The sequence below is a fragment of the Aulonocara sp. 'chitande type north' Nkhata Bay genome, linkage group LG6, assembly GCF_057382095.1.
Source record: "Aulonocara sp. 'chitande type north' Nkhata Bay isolate Kocher_YH1m ecotype deep benthic linkage group LG6, A_spYH_male_GT1.1, whole genome shotgun sequence".
Taxonomy (NCBI): domain Eukaryota; kingdom Metazoa; phylum Chordata; class Actinopteri; order Cichliformes; family Cichlidae; genus Aulonocara; species Aulonocara sp. 'chitande type north' Nkhata Bay.
In genome coordinates, this window is record NC_141349.1 from 14,200,242 (window position 1) to 14,226,582 (window position 26,341).

A 26,341-nucleotide genomic window follows, 5' to 3' on the forward strand; every position below is an offset into this window, starting at 1 on the left:
TCGATATCATTCTTTCACCGTAAGAGACAGCAGGCTTTGGTGAACAATCATGGAAATTTTCAGGTCTCTGTGGAAATCCAACAAAAAGTTATGACGAGAGAAAAAAGTGGTTCATTTCCACAGTTTGAAATCTGAAGAAATCTGAGCGAAGGACGAATTTCCTACCCTCAAACAAGTCCAACTCATTTCAGAACGGTAATAGGTGAGAAAGAAATTCTTGAATTGTGAGCGTCAGGGGTGTCTGAAGATATTCGGGGACAAGCCTCATGTCTTAACTTTGCTTCGTTAAGGAGATATGACGATTCGAATATGCCTCTCATTACAGAAATCCAGCGGTGATTTTGAACAAGCTCTCCATTCACTTTATATGGAGAGTTTTCTGACCTTGTGTTAGTCTGAGGAGATTTGCAAAAATTCTATAAATCCCACAACAATGATGGTAACATTTTCTGAAAGCCAGCAAAAATACCTACGTTTTGATGTATAATTTGTGGAAGTTGAGTGAAAATTGAGCAAGTAGCAGGAAGTTGTTCGGACATGAAGTGAAAATTGCAAAACCTTCAGTGGCACACTGGAAGCCAAGAGCATAGCAACCATAACAACACATGTATTTTGTGAAAAATCACAATTTTGCAACTCAAAACTTTAAGAGGCATAAAAGTAAAACAGTAAAAGATTTGAAAAAGCTGAATCATACCTGAATAGCCCAATAATTTGTGAACATTTTAAAGTTTGAATGGTTGTTCTAGGTGAAAATATGAGGAAGTAGTTAAGTTTCAAAAACAAGCAAATTTTAGCAGAATTGCAGAAGTTTCCCATTCATTTCAATGGGACAAATTAAAGGAAAAAAGTGGAATATTTTAAAAAGTATAATAGTTAAAAATAGCAAAAATCGTAGCGTAAATTAGCAGAAATAGCAGAATAGTTTAAAATTTGAACGGTGAAAATCGGCTGAAAATTGTGGAAGTAGTTAAGTGCCAAAAAGTGTACGGAAGCAACTAGAATAATAATAATAATAATAATAAAGAATAAAGAGAAACAGGAACTCAATAGTGTGGATGCTTAAAGCATCCACACAATAATAAAGATTAGAAGAACAATACTGTGAATGCTTTTCAAGCATTCACACTAATAAAGATTCGAATAACAATACTGTGAATGCTTTTCAAGCATTCACACTAATAAAGATTTGAATAACAATACTGTGAATGCTTTTCAAGCATTCACACTAACTAGAAAGTGCATTTTCTGAAGAAACTGCAGTGTGAATGCTTGAATCTGAATGTATGCACTGAAATGAATTAATTGCTGAATTTTGAGTTAAAAATATTGAATGAGATTAAAAAAAAAAAAAAAAAAAAACGAATTTAACCTGAAAACAAAGGTGCTGAACTGCTAAAAGCTGAAGGTTACACAGAAGAAGGAGTTGGAAAAAAACTGAAAATGTTTTAAATGTAAATTAGAAAACCCTAAGAAATGAGAAAAGAACATTTAGAGTCAGAAAACATCTGAATGAATATTAAAAGGTCATATTCTTTGAATCACTGAATGACTCAAATGTGATCCCTCCACTTTGATCCACACAGTTTAAAAAGTTTAAATGCCTGAGCTTTGAAAGACACGGTGTTGGAAAGAGAACAATAATGGCGACAATTTGAGGGTAAAATGATGGCTGTGACACTGTGGACACAGCAGCAGTTGAAAGAGAAGTGTTTAAGATGAATCTTGGCACAGTGGCAGGCAGAGCTCGTTAAGCAGGCAGGTGTGAGCCTGGTTGCTATAGTGACCGCACCCAATGGCTCCATACACACGTACACAGACATGCACCTCACTTTTGCTGCTTAAAATGAACAGAAAAGTCAGGCCGAAACAAATCGTTCCCATATGAAAAGTACAAGTCGTATTGACGAAATTCTTTCACCGTGAGCGACAGCAGCTTCTAGTCTACTGAATTCTCAGTTTTCATGCCTGTGGAGTTTATTATATGGACGTGGTGACAGTGTAAAGACACCATGCTCTTCTGATTTTCAAACGAACCTTCTGAGCCATTTTAACATTAGAGTCTATGGAAGAGTTGGAGGGAGGAGGCTGTGCATTGGTGACATTTACGAAAGAACCATAACACCTAGTACAATAGTAAACACATTGGATGAAAGAGGACAGCCATGGCTACGTTTTGAGGGTAAAATCATACCTGTAGAGCAAACGCTGTGGACACAGCAGCAGTTTTAAAAAAGATTTTAAGATTAATTTTTTTGCTCCTCTCACTCTAGCAGTTGAGCTGTCTCACTCTAGCCCCAACATTCCGTCCCATACACACCCATTATAAACTCTGAAACGGGTGAAAAAACATCATGAAACTTAAACTGGAACTGAAGAAAAAGTATAATAGATATTGAAAAGATAAATACAAGTTTAATAGTTGAATGTCTTGTCTTCGTTTTAAAGTTTGAATGGTGGCTCTATGTCAATGTATGTGGAAGTAGTAAGAGTTTAAAAATGAGTAAGTTGAATGAGAATTTGAAGGGTCTCCCCATTGAAATACATGGGAAATTTTTGTTGAATAAAGTTGAATAAAATTAAAAATATAAATGTTAAAAATGAGAAAATTAGAAGCAGTCATGTCCAAAATAATAGGAATCTAACGATGTTTGAATGGTTTTTCTAAGTTGAACGGTTTTGAAGGAGTAGGCTTTGAAAAAACGTACGGAAAAATAAAATATAATAACTAGAAAGTGCATTTTCTGAAGAAACTGCAGTGTGAATGCTTGAATCTGAATGTATGCACTGAAATGAATTAATTACTGAATTTAAGTTAAAAATCTTGAATGAGATAAAAAAAAAAACCCGAATTTAACCTGAAAACAAAAGTGCTGAACTGCTAAAAGCTGAAGGTTACACAGAAGAAGAAGTTGGAAAAAAGCTGAAAATGTTTTAATTGTAAATTAGAAAAACCTAAGAAATGAGAAAAGAACATTTAGAGTCAGAAAACATCTTTAAAAGGTCATATTCTTTGAATCACTGAATGAGTAAAATGTGATCCCTCCACTTGGACCCACACAGTTTAAAAAGTTTACATCTCTGAGCTTTGAAAGACAAGATGTTGGAAAGAGAACAACGTTTTGAGGGTAAAATGATGGCTGTAACACTGTGGACACAGCAGCAGTTGAAAGAGAAGTGTTTAAGATGAATTTTGGCAGAGTGGCAGAGAGAGCTCGTTAAGCAGGCAGGTGTGAGCCTGGTTGCTATAGTGACCGCACCCAATGGCTCCATACACACGCACACAGACATGCACCTCACTTTTGCTGCTTAAAATGAACAGAAAAGTCAGGCCGAAACAAATCGCTCCCAAATGAAAAGTAAAAGTCGTATTGACAAAATTCTTTCACTGTGAGCGACAGCAGCTTCTAGTCTACCAAATTCTCAGTTTTCATGCCTGTGGAGTTTATTATATGGACGTGGTGACAGTGGAAAGACACCATGCTCTTCTGATTTTCAAACGAACCTTCTGAGCCATTTTAACATTAGAGTCTATGGAAGAGTTGGAGGGAGGAGGCTGTGCATTGGTGACATTTATGAAAGAACCATAACACCTAGTACAATAGTAAACACATTGGATGAAAGAGGACAGCGATGGCTACGTTTTGAGGGTAAAATCATACCTGTAGAGCAAACGCTGTGGACACAGCAGCAGTTTTAAAAAAGATTTTAAGATTAATTTTTTTGCTCCTCTCACTCTAGCAGTTGAGCTGCCTCACTCTAGCCCCAACATTCCGTCCCATACACACCCATTATAAACTCTGAAACGGGTGAAAAAACATCATGAAACTTAAACTGGAACTGAAGAAAAAGTATAATAGATATTGAAAAGATAAATACAAGTTGAATAGTTGAATGTCTTGTCTTCGTTTTAAAGTTTGAATGGTGGCTCTATGTGAACGTATGTTGAAGTAGTAAGAGTTTAAAAATGAGTAAGTTGAATGAGAATTTGAAGGGTCTCCCCATTGAAATACATGGGAAATTTTTGTTGAATAAAGTTGAATAAAATTAAAAATATAAATGTTAAAAATGAGAAAAATACAAGCAACAGTGTCCAAAAGAATAGGAATCTAATGGTGTTTGAATGGTTTTTCTAAGTTGAACGGTTTTGAAGGAGTAGGCTTTCAAAAAACGTACGGAATAGATAATAATAAAATAGAATAATAAAGATTAGAAGAACAATACTGTGAATGCTTTTCAAGCATTCACACTAATAATAATAATAATAATAAAGATTAGAAGAACAATACTGTGAATGCTTTTCAAGCATTCACACTAATAAAGATTAGAAGAACAATACTGTGAATGCTTTTCAAGCATTCACACTAATTAAATGGAGTTATATATGCATGTTGTCTAGGTAACTTCAACAGATTGTACATAAAGATGCATGATTCCCACCTCCTGCTACTGAAGTCTGCCTTCCCTCTTCTTCTAATTATATCAATTATTAACCTGGAGCCTCCAGGACAGTGGGCACATGATACTGGTGGCCACCCAAAGGTGCACACACATGCTACTTTCCTTTAATTTCACATAGTGTACATGGCACAATCATAGATGCTGGTTATGCTCTTATCTTTTTGTAACTGCTATATGTGAAATTAGCTAGCTACATCTCAAACGCTTTTTGCAAAAATAGACTGATTGTGCTCTTGGATCCATGTCTCCAAACTGGTTGATACTGCTTATACTTTGGCTGCTAATTACTTGACTGGTGAAAAATGCCTGTGCCTTTTATAGAAACGGCATGTTGCAACAACAACAACAACAACAAAAAAAAAAAAACAACAACCCAAAAAAAACAACAAAAAAAAAAAACGGGATTGCAGGTTCACTTACTGTTTGTAGCTGCAGTTTTAGTGTCCCTGTCTCCTCCTGCGCTTTGGTCAGCTGAGCCTGAATTAACAGGACAAAAGAAATGTAATGCAGAAGCAAAAAGAAAAATGACCCTAGTCTACTGATATGCAGTAATAGCCCTCCAAAAAACAAAGGAAAGAAGCCAGTTAGTACTTCAAAATAACATCCCTGTTGAGAAATGAGCTGCTATCAACCAAAATATTAGGTCTTTCATGGGTTATTATTTTGTATTGTAGTGTCCTAAGGCAGTGTGTTGTGGAGGCTTTTGTGTTTGTTCCATTTTCTTACAGATCAAGCTGCATTTTAGCTTTTGTAGCTTGCCATCACCAGTGTGTGAATGTGTGTGTGAATGGGTGGATGACTGGATATGTAAAGCGCTTTGGGGTCCTTAGGGACTAGTAAAGCGCTATATAAATCCAGGCCATTTACCATTTTATTAACCTTCATGTTAGATTAGCCAAGCTGTGACACTACGAGTGCAGGGGGTGCTAGGTTAGTGCTGATTCCCGTTTCAGCACAGCAACTGCCAAATTCACAGTGATTGTTGGCTGATTATTAAAATAAAAGATTTGTAGAGAAATTCAAGGTATTTCGCCCATCTCTTTCAAAAGTGAGTCACAGTGTAAACAGCATAATGCAGTAACTTTAAAAGGGCAAAACTGGAGAGAATCAAACTGGGGTTCTGCACTTAAACATGGCAATTCTGTCAAACTGAGGGAATTAAAAGAAAAGGGTGACAATCTCTGCAACGTAAGTCCAGTATTATCCATTTTTGTAGATGTGTTTCAGTCTGCCCGCTAAACAAGAGTATTGAGGATGTAAACAACAAGCAGCTGAAGCTAAGCAGCATGCAATTACTGTGCCCTCAGCTACGAGTCATGTGTCAAACAGCTACATGCATAATAATCTGGTTGGCAGCTTAGTGGAAGTCAGTACTTTCAAATTCAACTTTGAAAAACAAAACAAAGAGCAGAAGACAAAAGTATATTTATGCACGCCTGCAGACACACCTCCATCTCTGCATTATGGCTCTGTGTCTTCTGCAGTATGTCCTCGGCCTCCCTGAGGCGTTTGCTCAGTTGAGGAGAGTACTCAGTAGGCGCCAGCTCGCTGTCATAGGACTCTAATATGGCACGCATTCCATCCCGCTCCTGCAACATAAAACGTTACACATTAACAGCACTATAACACGGTAAATCTGCTGATTAATAAACAAATTTCACCGTATCCAATAAAGTAAAAGAAAAAGTTGTGGGAATTTTTACATTTTGTAGCATCACATAGTAAATGTCTATCTGTGTCTGCATGAAAAAACAAAGTAAGAAAGCATCTTTCTTACTTTTTTTCCTCTAATTGTTACTATGTTTCTTTTTGTTTGCTTGCATAAGTCAGTAACACAGTATGAGGCAGCTACAGCTGTCTTATCCAAGCTGTGATAAGAGAAGCTTGCGTGTGCCCATGCTCATCTGTATTTCTAAAACTGAAAGAATCAAATCAAAGAAAAATGTCTTTGTAGACAAAGAATACCAGAATGAATAAAGAGCACGTGTTGCCTATATTATGCTTCCTCATCATCTCATCTTTAATGTGCTGAATAGTAAACGTTTTGTCCTCTGTAATGGAGTCAGAGGCATACCTGCTTCTCTTCAACAGGAAAAATATTTCTTTTAAAGCGTCAACAGGACTGACATAGTTTCCAAATAGCTATCAAAGTTGTCGGTCTGTGTGCTTCATGTCTGAGTGGTTCATTTTATATTTCACTGTCACAGGAATCTCATGGAGTCCCAAAAAAAAAAAATCCATATAAAAAGAGATTTTTACATTTATTGTTCATATAAGAAATTGAAGTCATAAGCAAAGAGAAAATAAACTGCAATGGCCTGTTGTGGTGTGTGAATGGAACATAATAAATGCACGATCATTGTATAGAGGATCAAAAAGGCAATAATAATAGGATTAGATATAAATGAAATCACTCAAAAACAGGTATTAAATGTTCAAAATTATAACGGTATAATATATAGATACAATAATATAATATATTGTGGAGGTATGTAATAACGACAGGAGAGGTCTCTGTGTCTCACTCCAACTTTATTAACTGACTCTCAGAACTTCACATATATATTGAGCGCCAAAATCTCCACCCCAACACTTCCGTTCAACTTGGGTGTGAGTGGAGCCACCTGGTGGTCCGCCACAATATAATATAAATTGTAAAAGACTATTGACTGTCCCATAGTTTAGAGAAGACAAAAGGTTAACGTTGTTAATTTATAGTAATTTAATACACAAGCTAATCTAAATAACACTTCATAATAATTGGTAATCATCGTCTACATTTTTGTGAGACCTGTAACCACTCCAGTCAAGAATACTTGTGAGAGAAAGGAAAAGCACAATGCTCTGAGGTCAGCTGTCAGTTCACTTTGCTATCTTAGAAGTGAACTGTCAGTCAGCACTGTTCATATGATGCAACTCCTCCCCTCCTGACTCTGTCAGTGTACACTGTGCACTATAAAGCAAAGCAGGTGGCATTTTATGATAATCAAGTTAAGAACCAAACATTACGTAGCAAAATTTCTGTGAGAAGTCACTAATGGCTGACTCTGTGAATCAGGAGGTGCAAATACATGAAATCTGTTCTAGAGTGGCCACTGACACTGCAGCAGAAATTACATATTAAAAGGCAGAGACAGAATCCTGAACTCTGTGACCTTTGTGTGGGCCACTTCATACCAGGAACATCCCATAAGACCAGCCATTATGGAGATGCTTTGACCCAGTCAAACTGACTTTACACTTGTGTAACACATTTCATCACTTGAAAGCTGCTAATGTAACACGGCAATAAATGTCATAAGTTTTAAAGTACACTGTGTAATGTAATCAAACTGTTTACCAGAAGGAAAGTGTGATTTTTTTAGCCGAAGATTAGCTGGCATAATGCTAGCTTATAACCAGCTGTTGATTAGCTGACTTGTTGTCAGCTGTCCAGAGACAAGAGGGTCGCATGTCAAATCTGCTGACAATGAGCACTGTGACAATATCGAGAATAAATGAGTGTTTATGGATGTGACTGACTCCAGTCCAGTTGAGAAGAAGAGGAAGAGAATGAGGTGGAAGAAAAACGTTTCTCAACTTCCAGACGGCGGCTGAAGCAACTACAAATAAGAGTGAAGGATACCGTTGATTGGCATATGACCTGCTACGTAACACATTAGAGGGTCACCTAGGGAACCAGCTTCAAAGTGACGTGCGTGTGGACGCATCTTAACCCTCGCCTGTGACCATAACCCTAACCCCAAATTTTGCCCAAATCCCAACAGTGGGCAGCAATAATAATCCTTGTACAATAGCATACTGGTTACTACCTGCAAACAAACCATGGCAAAACTAACCAGTCAGATCAAAATCAAGATAGTCTGCTAAGAAATGAGTCCGTCAAATGCATTACAGCAGTTTAGTTTGCCAAGCATTGACACACAACCATTGACTTCATACATCCTACAAGATTCTCTTTAGAGGAGAAAAGAAGATAAATAGGAAGACAGAATGAACAGAAGTAAATACAAAAAAGGCACACATGAGTACGTTTAGAGGTCAATGTGCATGTGTTCACTCCCAGTACTAACCAGCAGGCCCTTTGGCTGTTTACTCTCCATTAATGTGCCAAGAAATTCACTCAATCTTAATCAAAATCTGTCACCTCTTCTCTGATAAAAACTCTCAATTTAAAAACACACAAACAAACAGGGAATGGGTGGACAGAATGATAAAACTATCATTACTGTTTTCATCATCTTTTTTTTTTTTTTTTTGAAATTGCTTTTGTGTCAACTGTTTTATCCAGTGCGTGAAGCTCTGGCCATGCCTCTAATGGGTCACGGAGTCTGTCCCACTAAAGTATGTGAAGGTAAAAGAAGTAACCAGACCAATGGTGGCTTAAAGGAGATGCCGCCTTGTGGCAAAGACAAAATGTTGCATTTCATAGTAAAGAGTAGAATAACCTCAAGGGTTTGTGGGGCAATTAGTTAATTAACCAGTTCTCTTCTCTTCTCCAAAGAATTCTTCAAAGGTCAAACATTTACTTGATGAACTGGTTAGCTGATCAATATACAAACTACTGACGACAATCAAAACCGAATAACAATTTAGTTATTTTGTCAGTCACTTTGTTGGTTCCACATACACAAATAGGAGGACCTGCTGCTTCTCTTGAGTTTTATTTCTTAGTTGGGCAGGGTGACATTTCAAATCCATCTAAGACACCTGGAGGAAAGTTCAAAAGTGGATAAACATGCTCTGATTAATCTTTTTTTTCCCTTTATAAAAACTTAAAAACAACTGCTCAGATATTCTTCATATTCCTCAGATAGCTTGTATTCTTCCCTGAATCAAAACTCAATGAGCTATTATTTTTCATTTTAAAAGTATTGAATACATAAATGAAAGACCATTCACATTGTTTTTGCAATGCAGACTTCAGGCTATATGACGCATACCCTAATTGTAGGTGAGCAAAAAGATCCTTTCAATTTTCAGTAAAGTTCAAAAACTAAAAACCATTTGAGTAAAAAAGGCATTTTCAGTTGTTTGTCATTAAAGTATATAAAATGCCTTAAACCTTAAAATTAAGCTTAAAAAAAGGAGAAAGAAAGAAGGAAACTGAATAACATCAGTGGTTGCTGGCTACATTACAAGCCATAGAAAAATTATTTAAAAAAAAAAACATAATAAAGAAAAAATTATGAATAAAAATAAACTTGGGCAGTTGGAGATATGGTTGAAGTCACGTCATTAATATACTTCACTACAATCATTAAGGTAATTCGAGTGTTCGGCATATTTGCATTGTTGAAAACAAATTGTTCTGCGACTGCGCCTGAATAAATAAACAGCTTAAACAGTTCACGTTTAAAAGCTCAGAACTTAACACCAACTATAATGGATTTTTTTTTCTAAATAGGCTGTGACTGGCTGGGAAATAACAATTACTTATTTCGCTTTTGTGAAAACTTGATGCAAAAAAATTCTTTCACCGAGCTATAATGTTAGCACCCCTTCAATCCTGCCTAGTTATGGTGGTGGTGTGTGCATGTGTGTGATTTGTGTGGTGAGAGACTAAGCATGATAACGTCGGGAATTACACACATCAAGAAATCAATATTACAGGGAGGTCTTCTCAAGAACTGCAGAGCAGGGGGGGGGGGGGGGGGGGAGCAAGACAGACAGATGGAGGAGTCATGTGACACCCGGTGGCCAATTAGCAGGACAGAGGCGTAAAGGCGAGATTAAGAATTCAATGCTGGCCTTGCAAGTCTACCTGGCTACTGTGTTCACTGAGTGTTTAGAGTCAAATTACCGCATTGGGTGATGTTTGAAAGGTCATGTTTGAAGGCATGAATACTTCTCTGTGTTTGAGAGTGCGTGGCTGATCGCCAGGTACCTTGGTTAACAGCAGCACCCGCTTCTGCAGTCGACGGACAAGAGCGTCCTGTGCCTCTCTCTTCTTTTGCTCCTCCAGAGTCTTGCTGTGCTGCTGGGTCAGCTCTGCACGAAGCTCAGACTGTGAACGCTCCACACTCCTCACACTGACAGAGCAGAATAAATGAATTGGTGGGAAGCAATTTTTATGTGTGCGCGTTCGTACGTATGTGTGTGTTTGTTAATAACAGGGGAGAGAGAGGGGAGAGAAAGAAGGAAAGAGGTTGATTAATGCAGAACAGTCTGACAATTTGAGAAAGGCAATTTATAGTCAATTTATAATAAGACTCACAGACGACTTACCTGACTGACACCAAAAAATCCCAGACAAGGGTCCAGAAATTATTTTCAGCAGAGATTTGTGCCAGGTCTGATCAATAGGACAATAATTACGCCGAAGGGCAATAATTACACCGCAAGCTCCCATCACCATCCCCTCCCACACCCACGACTCTCCCATTCTGCTGTTTCTAATACTTCATAATGAGCCCAATACGCTCAGCAGAAGAGGAACGCTTGTTAGCTAATGAAAGCTTTCTTAGCTGGACTGAGTTGCAGCACGAATATACCAGAGCACGCGTGTGCGGCCCTCCCTATAGACATCACCTCTGTCTAAACAGGACAAGTTTAATTAGTGACTTCCTTCTCTCGCACACGTACACACACTCACACACCAGTGGTTACTGTCAGGAGTGCTATCAGAATCAGGACCAGTTTAATTAACTTTGTGACAATTAAGGACTTCTCAGAGATATGCTCTAATAGATACATGAGGGGAAGAGAGGCATGCAAGCAGACAGAATGAGAGAAATAGGTCTGAAGAGAGAGAAAGGGATTTTGTGTGCGAGCGAGTGTGTGTGTGTATTACCGGCTGTTGAGTGTGTAGTTCTGCTCTTTCAGAGCAATTTCTCTCTGCTGGATCTGAATCACCTCCCTGGACAGATCCTCGGGTTTCCTACAGGCAAGACACAGCACAGAACAGTTAGCATACAGATGTGTACACACACTTACTCCCGCAATGAAAAATTGATACGACTGAGAAAGCAGAAAGGGCAGAATAGATGAACACGACGGCACTGCCACAATCTTTTGTTTGCCGGTCAGTAGGGAGCTCAGAAATAAAATGACACGAGGAGCAGGGGGGGAGATGAGAGGAGGACAGTGGGGTAAATACTGGTCACTGCTCTACAAAACAAACTCACTCGGTGGAAGAGACTGACGGATTACAAAACAGACGGTGAAAAGGCAGCAATGCATGTGCCACATATGTGTTTAAAAGCCAACATCTCACCTCTTGTGAAATGGGTTTAAGATTGGGCAATTTAGCTCCACAGCACTTTTAGTGCAAAACTAGAGACTTTCAGAGGATGTAGCTTACTCTTCAGAGCAACTGAAAATTACCAGGTTAAGCAATTCAACCAACAAACCTGGAAATATCAACAGATGAAGGCTAGTTGCTTTTCCTCGATGAAATCAATCTGCTTTACATGTTTCACATACTAGCACCAAGAGACCTGACCTGGGCTTGTGTGCCATGATTAGGCAATCTACTGACAAATTAGGGATATGAACAGAAAAGGCTGAGCAGGCAGATTAAGGGTGTACTCACACAATTGCTTTGTACCATGCCCAAGCTTGACTGTCCGCCCTCTCCCCTCGCCTGCTGGGCTGCGCTAACACTTAACGATCCGGGGCCAGAGTACACTTCAGTTTCTCAGCATCTTATCCCCTGCTTACTCTCTCTCCCTCTTTCAGGCAGACACTTGCTTTTGAAACGCATTCTTGCACAACAAATGAGGTTCATGATTTTATGTGCTTTAATTGTAACCTTTTTTTTTTTAAGCAATAACACGTTGTCCTCACGTACCTTATAGATTTGTTAATTAGTTAGCACGGTGATTTTCACGAGAGAGGGTGTTAGTGAGGAAGTGTTACACGGTTAGTGATTACACTACAACGTGTACCCTGTATGAGTCCAACTGAACCGTGCCCGGGCTCACCTCCTAAAAAGTGGGCCAAGGCTTGATGTGCTTAACTGAAACGGTCACACTAGTTAAACATAATGGACTTTGGGGGTCAAATGTGCTTTGACGCACTACGGATTCCCTACTGTGAGTACACACCAACTTCAAGGCAGACAAGAGTATTCCATGTGAAAACTGGATGGTGAGGATTTATTACAAACAGCATTTCAAGCCCAAAAAACTTCAGACAAATATAAAATGTACATGAAAACTGGAGGCAATGACAACGATCATTTAGAGCCTATAATGTCTTAAATGTAAGTATGATGAAAATAACACAAAGACTACCTGCATACACATTCACATACACACGCATATCCATTTTCTTCCGCTTATCCATGTTAGGGTCCCGGCTGTTGAGGGACAAGACTCGTGTGCACCCTGGGCATGTTGCCACTCTGTCACAGGACTAGCACAGAGAGACAGTCAACCATTCACAACTATGCTCAATTTAGAATCACCAATTAACCTAACATGCACGTCTTTGGACTATGGGAGGAAGCCAGAGCCCAGAGGGGAAGGCACAGGGAGAACATGCACGCTGCACACAGAAGGGCCCAGCTGGCCGAAGGGGATCTGAATCCAAGATCTCTTTGCTGTGAGGCAACATTGCTCACCACCACACCAAATTTATACTCACGTGTTCATATTGACCTCAGCAACATTACAGCTGCTGGAACAGGAGCCAGAGAAAGAATTAATCTTTTTTTCAAGGTCATGATGTGAACACAAATAAGTCACAGCCTCGAGCAGTCATCTCGTCTCTCATCCACAGGTACTGTGTGTGTTGTTTTATATATTTTACATATGAAGCTGGTGCTGGATTATCCACTCAGCACCTGATTCATACTACTGCATTAAGTCCATTTAAGAAAAACAAACAAACAAACAAACAAAAAAAAACATATACGGTAGCGTGCTAACGTTGCCTCTGTTACTGCAGTTGTGAGATTTAGGTGGCCTATGCTAGAACTTGTTTCTAATGAAAAATTATCATTACTTACTGTTGGAGAGATATTAAGAAAAAACTGCATTTGACCATCCTTTGCAAACTACCCATGTCTGAAGACAAATACTGTCAATTCTGGGAGATCTAATAAACTGACATCACCTCCCATCTAAGTTTTTAGTTTCTTACTCTTTTAATCTCATGGAGCAGCGTTAACTGATATTACACTGTGTAATGATGGTTAGTAATAAATGCATAGATTTGTACCAATTGAAGCAACACTGACTCTTGAAGATAGGATGCGAGCCTTTTCATTCTGAGGGTTTCAGAGTACAGCTGCTTCTCCTCTACATTGAAAGGAGCCAGGTGATGTGGTTGATAAGGACGCCTCGTGGGCGCCTTCTAGGTGAAGTATTTTGGGAATGTCCTGCAAAGAGGATGCAGACCCAGGACATATTGGAGAGATTATATCTCTCACCTGGCTTGGATGACACCAGAGAAGAGCTGGAAGTGGGCAGGGAGAAGGAGGTCTGGGCATGTTTGCTTGGACTGCTGACCTCACAACTCAGACATGGTTAAGCAGCGCAAAATGATTGAATGGCGCTTATGACAACCACTGTAAGTGATCGGTGATTACTGCATCCCCAAACGCTAAGCTATAGTGCTTATTATATGAATAAACTAGCTGCTTTATTCAGACCATGGTAAACTCATTTTCCATGGTCTGAACTCAAATCTGAAATTCTTTTGCAAATCCTGAATGCCTTCAGGCCAAAGAGGAGATACAGTATCTTCCTTGTTATCAGCACACAATTCAAAAGCAAGCGTCCATGATGGAATGCATTATTGTACAAGGCATGCGAAACGGTCTCATCTCAAGGGACCTTTAATGCTGAGCACATTTTCACAATTGAACTGTTATAACTAGAGCTGGGCGATAGAACGATAACGATATGTATCGCGATATAACTTTTACTCGATAGAGAAATTAAGCTATCGCGATAGACCTCGCCGCTCTTGTCCTCTTAAAAAAAAAAAAAAAAAAGGTCAGCCAATCCAAATTAAGCAGCGCAGAGCCGAACCAATCACAGCCGCAGCGTCACGTCGCGTGACTTGTTACGTACAGCACAAGTGCCAAGCCGCACGTGTGTTTGTTTGGGAAACAGCCAGCGGGTAATGGAGCCAGCGCGTAATGGAGGAAATGAGTGTGCCGACTAGAAAAATCAACCGAGCGTGACCGAAGAGAAAACAGATGATGGTTCCAATGCCGGAGAGATTGTCGAACGGAAGAGCCATAGAAGTTCCGTAGTGTGAAGGTATTTCGGCTATTTCAAGTCTGACAAAAAAACAGAGTAGCGTGCACTGTAAATGTGCCGAAAGCAAGTCTGGAAATACAATAAACTGGTGCATGCGTCACACTGTGCGCCACGTTATTGTTTCGGTGAAATGAATTTCTACAATACTGTTAATTCTACTCTCTGCAGTGTTTAAATGCTTACATATACACACAGTTACTGTCCCTCCACACATACGACTCTGTTCTGCTTCTATGCCCCAGCTTTGTTTACTTTTTCCCACCGAGGCTTCTAGACTTCTGATTGGCCAACATTTCTGCACGGTTAGGAATCTAGCGCCACCTGCTGCTTTGGCATGTTCATAGCAGCGTTTTCCTTCATTTCTGCCTTTATGTGTGGACGGGATTATTTTTTAAAACGAAAACGGAAAATCAACGTTTTCAAAAATACCCGTGTACATGTGGACGTAGCCTCAGTCCACATATAGCGCTAATTCGTCATTCGGCTTTTGTCAGACTAAAGTAACTGTTAAAACTGTTTGAAAAGCTAAGCTATACAACAAGGAGAGATTGAGAATTTCCTTTTAGTTCTCAGTTTATTTGATATTGACAAAAGTTAGTCAGTTTTGTCTGTTCTTCTGTAAAACAAACTAAGATTTATTTTTAGAATTAATATTTTGTTTCTAAGTGGAATTGACAATTTAGTCTGTTTCGTTTGTTCTATTTTGAAACTTAAATGCTTTAGCGGCTGTCTTTTGTGTAGTTTGCAATATTTGCCTTTATTTATCTGAAAAAGTCTCATGTTCCTTAAGTACATCTACCCTGTTGAACTTATTATGGGAAATAAATATTTAAATAAAAACAAGCTGCTGATTATTTCACATTTTACTTGTGAGCAACGGCACATTTAAATCTTACAAATATAGTTATTTGGCTTATATCGTGATAGATATCGTTATCGCCTGAAATGAAAAAACCATATCGTGATATGAAAAAATCTCATATCGCCCAGCTCTAGTTATAACTGAATGTAACTCCTGCACATTGTCTACCTTAAAACATAAATTACAATGTTTGAGTCTAATCAACATTTATCAGGTACAAAAGTAATGTCCACACACACACACAATTTTAATTATCCATTTGATGTCTTTTTTTGTCATATTTCTGCTATATTAATCATTTATGGGATATGTTAATCATCCCTTTTGGTATTGCAGCTATAGTTAACAATTTTTGAAGTGATATCCATGCAAGTTGGATATCACTTCATGGTTATCACAACTATTATACATGTACATGCGAGTATATACATAACATATCCATACATAGACGTTCCCTTTGCACCTGGTGAAAGGCAGTCGGACTGAAACTTCATCATTTAATAAAGGCATAATCTGTAAGCGAGACACTGTGTGGGGGTTATGTTCAGCCGTTATGTGGAACTTTTTCTAGGAAAGTGGGTTGTACCACTTAACATTTATCTAGGCGTGACTTCAGGTATGGAAATAAACTCATGACTAAAATATGACTTTGTGAATTATAAGCTGGAATGGCCTTGGTATCCCAAGTAGATAATTCAACATTGCCCTGAGCACAGAGGGATGAGCCTTTTCCTGAACTCACACAAGCAGATATTTCTCTGTCCTCTGCCTTTTGTTTGTTTTGTTTTGCAGGTCATGAGTCAGTCATCTTGGATGCTGTTGCAAATAACGTGATGGTTGCATATTATTGGGTGCAATGTTGTGAACAACTGGGGTGTAACCTGGTCTACAAAATGAACTGTCAGATTAGAGAGTCTTGCTTACAAAACGCACATAAGTGAATCGGGAAACGTGGCCAAAAGTAAAATTTAGTCCAAAGCCCAGATATCAAACATAGCTATAGTAGCAAATAGTCCAATTTGTCCCACTGGATAGATGCGAATGAGCCTTAGTGATTTTATTCACCATAGCCATTTGCTTTCCAATTGTTAAGTAAGAACTGGGAGTAAGAAATGCTAAAATCATAATAAATATAAATAACTGAGAACACTGACTTTCTGTGTTTGGAAACTTGACCTCTGACCTCGACAAAATTCACTCCAGAACTCATACAAGATTTGTAGTAAACGCACCCATGGTATTAATTTGAAAATCTTACGCTGTGTCGTTCTTGAGTTATATAAAGTCGGTCCCCCTCTTTGCTGGGTGATGACAATCCCCAAACCTTTCATGCATGAAATTTAGCTTGTTGGCACATAGAACAGTATCACCATGCTAATTTTAACTCCTCTATAACCAGCGTAGATGGAATCAACTGGCCGATTTTGATGTACTTGATGAACTTCTCTCTCTTTCAGTATGATTATGTATTCCTGAAATGGATCTGTACACATGTTTAGCCCATCTAAACCACCAACAACAACAACAACAACAACAACAACGTAAAGTGAAACAGTGTACAGGAGTTGTACTGTAATTTCTCCAGAAATTGCACAAAGTTATCAAAACTCTTATTGGTTTTATTTAATTGCGAGTAATATTTAGCATAAAAATCCAGCAATTTATGAACACTGGGTAGCATTCCAACTAAACTTGTTTCACTGGTGGATCATGGACACATACGAGCTAAAAGAAAGTCTTAATCCACAGGGAACAGCATCAAGTTTGTATGGCCTTCAATGTGGCATCAAGATTCAGCATACACACAAACACTACCACGAAGTAGTTAAATCAATTTAATACACCATCTATCACACAAAAACCAGTCTGTGACTTACATGCACAAAATAGCTGCAGTTCTTTCTGTAGCTTGTGAAAGTTTCAATAATAAGGGGGGAAAAAACATTTTCTGGAAGACCTTTCAATGTATTTTAATCATTCAGCTGTCCTTCAATGGCAAGACCAGAAGCACTTCCAGCAACCAGTCAAGTTGCACGAATTCAGTATCCAACTAGATATGACTAGACGATCACAATTTCCTGTTGAATTGTTGTCAGAAAAGTGATTTTGTGGCACATTATGATCTCACAGCGATGAGAACATGTGACCTTTTGGTGTAAAAATGTCATTATCTGATCATTTTTATCATATATGTCATTTTCCAGATATTTAGAGATTCTTGAATTAGGGCCAAATCAAGTCTTGAACTTTAAACACACAAAATTCTAATCACTTCATCCTCCAGTCAAAGTGAAACTTTCGAGCGATATCATGTAAAGAAAGCGACGGACAAATCCAAAACTTAAATGCCTCCAGCCCCAGCTGTTGCCAGCGTGGAGGCATAAAGATATTTTCATCTTCTATTTCTTCCAATTTTATTTTCAATTGTCATCCCCACTGGCACGCACATAACCAAGCACAATGTTATCATCTCACATAACAGAAGGAAAGAAAATAACTTCTAGCAACCAGCCAGCTGCTAACAAATCCAGGCTGCAGCTTTAAGGCTTGCGTCTACTTCTCAACACATTTATTGTTCTTAGGAGTTTTCTCTTTTCCCTTTAAGTTATTTCTTCCTGGCAAAAGACCAACATTGTTGGTAAGAATTAAATCTCAGGGTGATGGAGGTCAACTCTTCAAGTACAGTAAATTACATTTATTCAATCCTCAGTCGCAACTCAGCTACATACTCTTCATATCCTGATATATCTTGTGAGAGAAAATGTTTATCATGTATAAATATAAATTATATTTAGCTTTAAGTAACGCAAGATGACAAAACAAACCATAGAAAAATCAACAATGAAAATCCAAACTTTAGTGTCAAAGCACAGCAGCCCTTATGAGCCATTTCATATTTAATGACAGAACAACAACCGCCCTAAACAAGCAGCTTCGACTTCATGTCAGCATTAATTCAGGCACTGTTACATTAGTGACGGCCCTGAGATATGATCATTATTCTGTCACTGCAGTGCCATCAATTCTTTCTTCTGAAAGCTCCTGATCATTCTTAACCGCAAAAAGAATATGACATATATCCAATTCACTTTCACTTACTTTGTGATTCTTAAACTTCTTCATAAAAACTTTGACAATTATATACCTGACAAGACTCCAAGCAGTAAAATGCTGAAATAATGACTGTTTAATAGCCTACAAGGCAATCACAATATCCCACTTATGCACAAATCCACATCAATAGTAATTTTCGCACAGCACTGATGCACCGAGTGCAGTAAAGGTGAACAAATTGCTGAATGAAACACACTTACTTCCACCTGCCTCTACGTCGCACACACTGTGACAAGAAAATAACATCTTGACCGCATTGACATTTTATTTCGGGCTTTTATTAAACACCAGAATAACAGCTTTAAGGAGTTTCTAAAGGTGACTGTGATGCTATTTTGATCATCAGGAGCTAAACATGTGTGCAACATTAATATTTTGCACTTTTACATCAGCATCACACATGAAGCCAATAACAGAACTATGAGATTCCCCTTATCCAGTGGATTTTGAGGAAGAAAATTACAACAATTTACTTTAAATATCTCACTTTTTAAGGATTCAAAATGTTACATAACAAATTACATATGACTAAAATTAAGCCTTACGGAAATATTGATTTCACTTAATTTCATAGTTTATTAGATCGCAGTTTTTACTTTTTCCTCCCACACTTTAAAAAAAAAAAAAAAAAAAAAACCACACACATCCTCACACACTTTTCATTAAGCGCTGTGTTTACCTCACAGTCAACGTTAATCACAAAAGAAAGAAAAACACGGTGCGCATGTGTGCGTGCATGCATGCCATCGGCAGGTCTGCAGTGTTTATGTGTCAGATCAGCTTCATTGCTCACGAGGAAACATGCAATCATTCTCTCATTACCAGCTTTGAGTGAATGCATTGAGACTCATTTGGTGCACTCACAAGCAGGTACCAAACAGACATCTATACACAATGGTGGACTCAATCCACAATGATGAGGCACATTTGTATGGAGTGACCACAGCTCCACCTAGTGGCACTTTATACATGATTAAAAACAGGAAAAAAAAAGAAAAAATAAAAAGAAAGAAATACACAAATGTCTATTTAAATATTTTTCTTTGTGATTCAAACGTACACACTTTGAAATAGTGTCTGACCTTATGTTGAGTCCAGTAGATTGCCCAAGGTTCTCCCAGGCGTGGAGCTTCTCTGTGAGCCTCTAAGTTTTAATGACACCAAAGCAAATAACTGTTTTTGAGTACAGGAAAAGTTGATGCTGATATAATACAGTCAACAGCAGAAGAAAAAGAATACTTTTATGCAGTATGAAGTCTTGCAAATATGGCATCTTTACATCCCACAGCAGTATAAATACATTATTTTCTTCTCTTATTATTGTACATATTTTATAATTCACCAATTATCTCTGACAATAGCTTTTTAAAAAGTAATGACTGAAATGTTTACTCAAGTTGCCTACACACAGGAAGTCAGTCTTTTGTCAAGCATCAGCTTGAAGCTGACACTGAATGCTAGTGGACATTCCCATATTTGCTACCAGCTTATATGTTAATCAACTGTATTCTTCACTCTCATTGGTAGCCACCTCAGTTGCTCACGTGAAGCTGAGAATAGTTTATCGCAAGTCCCGCCCACTTCAGCAGCACTTTTTTCACCTGTAGTTGTTTTCTATGGTCTGTTGCCACCATATCACTACGAACTGCTCCCAGTGTGTATAGGGCTTTTTGGAGGACATTCTAAGCTTAGATTATTAATTAAAAAATATATTTGATAGTAAATTCTAAAAGTTAAACTTCAAAGTTTGCAAAAACAAACATAGAGGACAGGGAGTCACAAAAACCTTCACGAGGATGCAGCCAGAGTCATTAATCTATCTAAAAATGTCTCATTGAAGCTTTGCTTATTCCTTAATTCTCTTAATATTTATATATTTCTAACTGCCCACACTTTTACCTCTTTTTCCAGTTCCATGTTGATCAGCTCTTCTTTGGTTTTCTCCATCCTCTCCAGCTTCTTCCGCAGACCCTCCACCTCCTCTTTCAACAGGCTGCAATTTTCTCTGCTCTCCCTGGACAGAACAGAGACAAAAAAGGTAAATTAAACTGATAGCTCAGTGTCTAATGCAAGACATGGAGAAACTTTCAATCCCTGGCTACAGTCACACTCGGATGCAATTTTGAAAACCGTTTTCAAATATATTAAGATTACAGTGACTGACGACAAATGCACGTAACAATGTACCAACTGTGCATTATAGCTATAATACATTGCTCTCACTAGTTTTCAAGTTTTCTTTACTTTAGTCACACTTGTTGGATTAGGGTGACTTTTCTGTGAACTCTACTTGAGAAACGTCTGATATGTTTTGGCCATGTTATTACCCACTTCAATCAACAACACTATTTTTGCCCAGCTCACATTGTTTACACCAGGGAGCTGATTATGCTGACACAAGCCGGTAGAAATTAGGGGGGGGGGAAATGCAAAGGTTGCAGAGGAGGAAAGAATAAGGGAAAAGAGCTCGGTCCAGACAACAGAGACTGATTAGGAGATAAAAGAAGAATTTTCCTTCTATTGTTTCAGGCAATGTGAAACAAGAATCTCCCCACAGTTTGAGGACTTCCCAACCATCGGAGACCAGACAATGGACTCGCCTTGGAAGATCAGACAAAATGCTGATTGATCCACCTGGTCTTTCTTTTCAGTCACATTTCCCAGACTAAACCTGCAATACTTGCTCCTCTTGCTATCCAGCACCAGAAATACTCAGTAATATGAACAAGTACTTATTGAGATTACATTCATGTATGCCAGTTGACTGTTGGCCCTGAGATGTTAAGCAGGATTTCTCAGTAAATGGCAGCCCCTTGCCCCCCAGTCACCCTCTGTCTCAAAACATGTAAACAAGGAGTGCAGTGCAGCTCTGCAGTATTCCATTTACGTCTGGCCAGAGTAATCTTAGTGTGATGACCCATTCCATTATGCACATCCCTTCCTTGCTTTCCTTACTGATTTTTTATGAGAGATGGGGAGAGTGTGAGGAGCATGTCCCCCACCACACACACCCTCCCCACACTACTGATATAACATTCCACTTAAAAAAATAAAAATAAACAAATAAAAATTATTTAAAAAAATAAAATAATTGGCTAATTAGCTTTGTTCCTGTTTAGGACAGTTACACACACACACAAACACTCGACCAGAAAATACTGCTTTCTGCATAAGTGTGTAAAGGTTTATCTGTAAGGACAGATGGCTGCAAAACACTGGCACACTTTGCAAGCTAATGTGAATGTGTATGCACAGCACAAAGTGTCACAAATTTCAGCAGCATTTAAAATGCAACTTGATTGTCTGAGTACTTTTAGAAGGGTCAGTCTTTTTTCCCCCTCCCATTTAATCGACTTATGAATAAGGAACATTCCTAGTTACAGTTATGGTATCTTCAGCAAAATTCTTAATCTGTTATCTTGAGAAAGTATGAAGAGTTTCATGCTTTAAATTGAGATTTCTGTAATACAACAGAAAGGATAAGTGGATAAACACACCAACTGCTAAATTTCTCCACTTAGTCTGACAAGCTGTTTGGCTGTTACTTGACAAATGGATCTTCTGTTATCCAACTTAATCTTTCAAAATGCTTGTATGCTCATTAATGCCCGATAGCATCCAAACTACGTGGTACAAACAGAATCAACCTAAACATATAGTGTAAGGTTTTAGAGACAACACAGGCACAAACACATATTACAAATGCCAAAAACACTTGTTAAAGAAAAGAGAGCTTGTGGTATATGTGTGTGTGAAACTTGTGGATTGAAAGGTCCCTCCACTACAGTGTAAAGAGTTTACATGTTAAGGAAACTTCAAAAATGTATTTAACCTGAGGTAGGCATTATCATCTCTGAGGCGCTTCAGCTCCTTTTCCAGATCTGGAACTCTGGCCACCTCTGACTTTACAGTCTTCACAATGGCAAAGTCCTGCTCCTGGAACACAAGCCGCCTTTCCAACTCCTGCCAAATTAGAAAGTGAGAAATTCACCAGTAATACAGTTTTCAGATTAATGACACACTTTATGGAAACAAATACCTGTAACAAACAAGCAAACACACACACACACACACACACCTGTATTAATGTAAATATCTAACCACCAATCATGTGGCAACGACTCAGCAATCTTTTATTGTCCAAAAGTGGACAACAGAAGATTAGTAAAAATTGTTGCCTGATCGATGTCGAGCTGATCCGAGTGGGTACTAATGGAAAAAGGGCTTTAGTACCAACTAAGCATCATTTAAACCTACACCCTACCTGACGATTGTAGCTGACCATGTCCATCTCTTTATGAACAGTGTACCCAACTTCTGATGGCTGCTTCCGGCAAGATCACGTGACATGTCACAAGACTCCAAATCACCTCAAACTGGTTTCTTGAACATGACAGTGAACTCACTGTACTCCACAGTCCCCAGATCTCAGTCCAACAGACAGACAAATCTGCAGCAACTGTGTAATGCCATCATGTCAATATGAACCAAAATCTGTGAGGCATGTTTCCAACACCTTGTTGAATCTATGCTCTGAAAATTAAGGCTGTTCTGAAGGCAAAATGGTATGTTCGATAAGTTTATGTTATGAGGGGAAAAAATACATTTAAACTCATTTTATGCAATTTGAAGGAGAAAGGTAGTTTGAACAAAAAAGCTGATATGTAGAAAATTGAACTGATATACTGCACATGCATTGGTTATACGTCTAAATCGTAATCATATTTAGTAGGTTTACATTCGCTGTAGAGTGAGCTACATAACACTGTGTAACCACACCGTCTACATCAGTGCAAAGACGTACAAACTGCTATGTTTAACTATTTCAACTAGTTTCTCTCCATGAACTGTGGACACTGGAATGTTCTGAACTACAGACAAATCCGTACACCATTTAAACTCTGAAGTGAAACCATAAGGAGCCCAATAGAAGCGACAGCATTTCGTACCTTAATCTTGATTATGTGATCAGAGCATGAGGACTGCGCAGCTTGGAGACTTTGGCAAAGTTGAGAGACTTCCTGATACTTCCTGATCATAACAGCAATCAAAGAAAACTGCATGGTCAGCATTTATATTAAGCAGTACAGCTCAATATTTATTAGCATGAAAAAGAGCAAAGTGTCAGTCCTTGTTTGTGTGTGTACCTTTGTTGCAAATCTAGCTTTTCCTGTAACTCCTGGTTTTCGAGCGTTTGAGCAGACATTTTTGAGTCTTGGTTTTGAATCTTCTGCCTGAGCTCTCTGATCTCATCCTTCAAAGAGCTGATGGTCTGCAAACAGATAACAGAGGTAATCCAGTATAAGATAAGAGGCACTACCAGACTGGCAAAATAACTGTGCGTGCAAATCTACAAGCATGCGTGCACCTGGTTAGCTGTGCCAAGCTTATCATCTCTTTCCTCCAGTGTCTTGTTTAGACCCTCCAGGTTCTTCTGGAGAGCATCATTTGCTTCCTTCTGCTCTGTTAGCTTCTTATTCACCTCTTCCGCTCTCTCCTCCAGCTTCTTTATTTGTCCCAAAAGCTCCTGGTTCCGATCCACCTCATGCTGCAACATAACAAGGTGGTGAGCTATCTGATGCCTTGGTCATGTGGTATTAAAGGAGTATGTATGGCATGTACCTCCAAGTCTCGTGCGCTGTCTGAGGCTGCCTTCTCCAGTTCAAAACGAGCCCGTTTGTGACTCAGCTCCATCTGTTTCTTTTCCTGGTCCAACTGCAGGTAGCGATTCTTGGAGTGAACCCTCTCTGCTGCTTCTAAAAGCTAAAAGAAGGATATGCTAGTAAGTGCGGAGGCTGAATGCTGGTGCTATTTTTGTTCAGCTTTTTTGCCCCCCTGTTGATGCAAACAGTTTCTGTATGTACCTCCATGCTGCGCTTGTACTGACTCTGCAGGATTCCACTCCCTGCTGAGTGTTCTGACAGCCGCTGTGGATGTTCGGGGCGGCTGATGAAGGAATTGAAGGACTTCAGGGTTGTTAAAATGGTCGTGTCGTCTTCTAAATCCATCCTGGAAGATGCAGCACACAAACGAAAGGCTCACAGTACGAGTAAAAAAAAGACTACACTACGGCCATGTAAAGTTTAGCTAAGCAATTCTAAAGTGCACCATTTTCATGCTTTATAACTTTACGATAAAAGTGTTAACACGTTAATGTTATATGCAGACAGGTTCCTAGCATTAACTACGTAAAAGTGCGAAGTAAGATAAAAGTGGCATTAGCTTCTTTGCTCAGCTGCACAAACACGAAACCAACTTTAGTAGCTTAACCAAAAGCTAATGTTTACGTTAGTTGCCATATTTGACAATTATCAAGAATTATCTCAAGAAGGTATTCACTGGTTTGTTAATAACGGTTTAAACTGCTTCACTCCTGTATCACCACAGGCTACACAAGAGTTCAGTTTACCATGACTGTTTTCTACAGCTATTCTCTCTAAGCTACGTTTAAGTAGCTAACAAATGGGCATCGCTTGTAAGAATACGTCCTCACCTCTGAGCCGGCTTGGTTTCCTTTTTTAAGGAGCGAGTTATTTGCAAATAGATTATCTCAGTGTTGCTAACGTGTTAGCTGCTCGCTCAATACTACAGAAATCCCTCCAGTTTAGCTCGAATGGGATGTACGTAGTATCGCGAGATTTGGTAACATATCGCGAGTATCAAAAGCAAACTTTTTTGTTTGTTTTGGTTTTAATCAATGACTGTAGAAAGGTTTTCTACAGTCATTGGTTTTAATAGGAAAAACGAATAAATCGTGCACTGTTATCAGTTTGATTCAACGTTTCTTTGTTAGTTTGTTTTTTCCCCCCTCTGATTTCTGGTTTTCTAATAATAAATACAATGACGCTTGGAAAAGCCTGGTAACTCCGGCACTATTCAGGTAGAGCTGTTTTCTTACAATTGGTATTAGACAGAATTTTACCATTTGCACAACCTCTGTCATACCACTCCTACCCTTAGAGGTCAACCACCTCCCTTTACCATATAACCCAGGTTTAATAATAATCTTAGCGCAAATTGCATTAATAAATATGTATACTATACACTGTGTAATATGTTTGGGACTAGCGTGATTCAGCTATCACATAAACAAAAGTTATTTTGCAGTTTTACAGAGATTGGTAGGAATCATTTCATGAAGCATTCTTATCTGGCGGTAGGGTTTTGGATCAGTCTGATCAATCTTGCTGGAAAAACTCAGGGAACGTGCCAGCTTCAGTGCATAAAGAGGGAAACACATCATCATGTAGCAATTTCAAATATCCAGTGGCCTTGAGGTTTCCATTGATGAAGAATGGACCCACTATCGTTGGACCCCATATACCACACCAAACCATCACTTTTGTTGGTCCAACAGACTTGGAGGGATCCATCCAATGTGGGTTAGTGTCAGACCAATCTTCACCATTCACATAAAAGTTTGCCTCATCACTGAACAAAATCTTCTGCATGAACTGAGGGTCCTGTTCCAATTTTTGTTTTGCCCATTCTGCAAATTCTGTGCGCCGATCTGGGCAGGGCCGTGCAGAGAGGGGCGGGTGCTCAAAGTTAAAAAGGGGCACATTGAACCAGGCTGAATAACAACAACACACATTCATCAAGAATCTAATATGGGCAACAAGGCAAAGCAAACGTAGCCGATGGGTACAATGTTGCTGTTGAGGGGTTGCTGCTGATAGTGCTGGAGGGC

The 26,341-nt window shown here is 38.8% G+C and overlaps 1 protein-coding gene across 1 annotated transcript in view; it reads right to left on the bottom strand.

Moving 5' to 3' along the window:
• mad1l1 (mitotic arrest deficient 1 like 1) overlaps positions 1-25,278 on the bottom strand; it is a 77,740-nt gene extending 52,462 nt beyond the window's left edge. The window contains exons 1-13 of the mRNA XM_086295100.1: positions 25,145-25,278; positions 24,516-24,660; positions 24,274-24,414; positions 24,020-24,199; positions 23,799-23,923; positions 23,601-23,682; positions 22,484-22,614; positions 20,551-20,665; positions 19,734-19,795; positions 11,255-11,341; positions 10,349-10,493; positions 5,910-6,050; positions 4,882-4,938 (exon numbers count right to left, since the gene is read on the bottom strand). Of these exons, the coding sequence (XP_086151226.1) occupies positions 4,882-4,938; positions 5,910-6,050; positions 10,349-10,493; positions 11,255-11,341; positions 19,734-19,795; positions 20,551-20,665; positions 22,484-22,614; positions 23,601-23,682; positions 23,799-23,923; positions 24,020-24,199; positions 24,274-24,414; positions 24,516-24,659 (1,410 nt within the window). The 5' untranslated portion in view covers position 24,660; positions 25,145-25,278. The remainder of the gene's footprint in view (positions 1-4,881; positions 4,939-5,909; positions 6,051-10,348; positions 10,494-11,254; positions 11,342-19,733; positions 19,796-20,550; positions 20,666-22,483; positions 22,615-23,600; positions 23,683-23,798; positions 23,924-24,019; positions 24,200-24,273; positions 24,415-24,515; positions 24,661-25,144) is intronic.
• Positions 25,279-26,341: the final 1,063 nt, after the last annotated feature.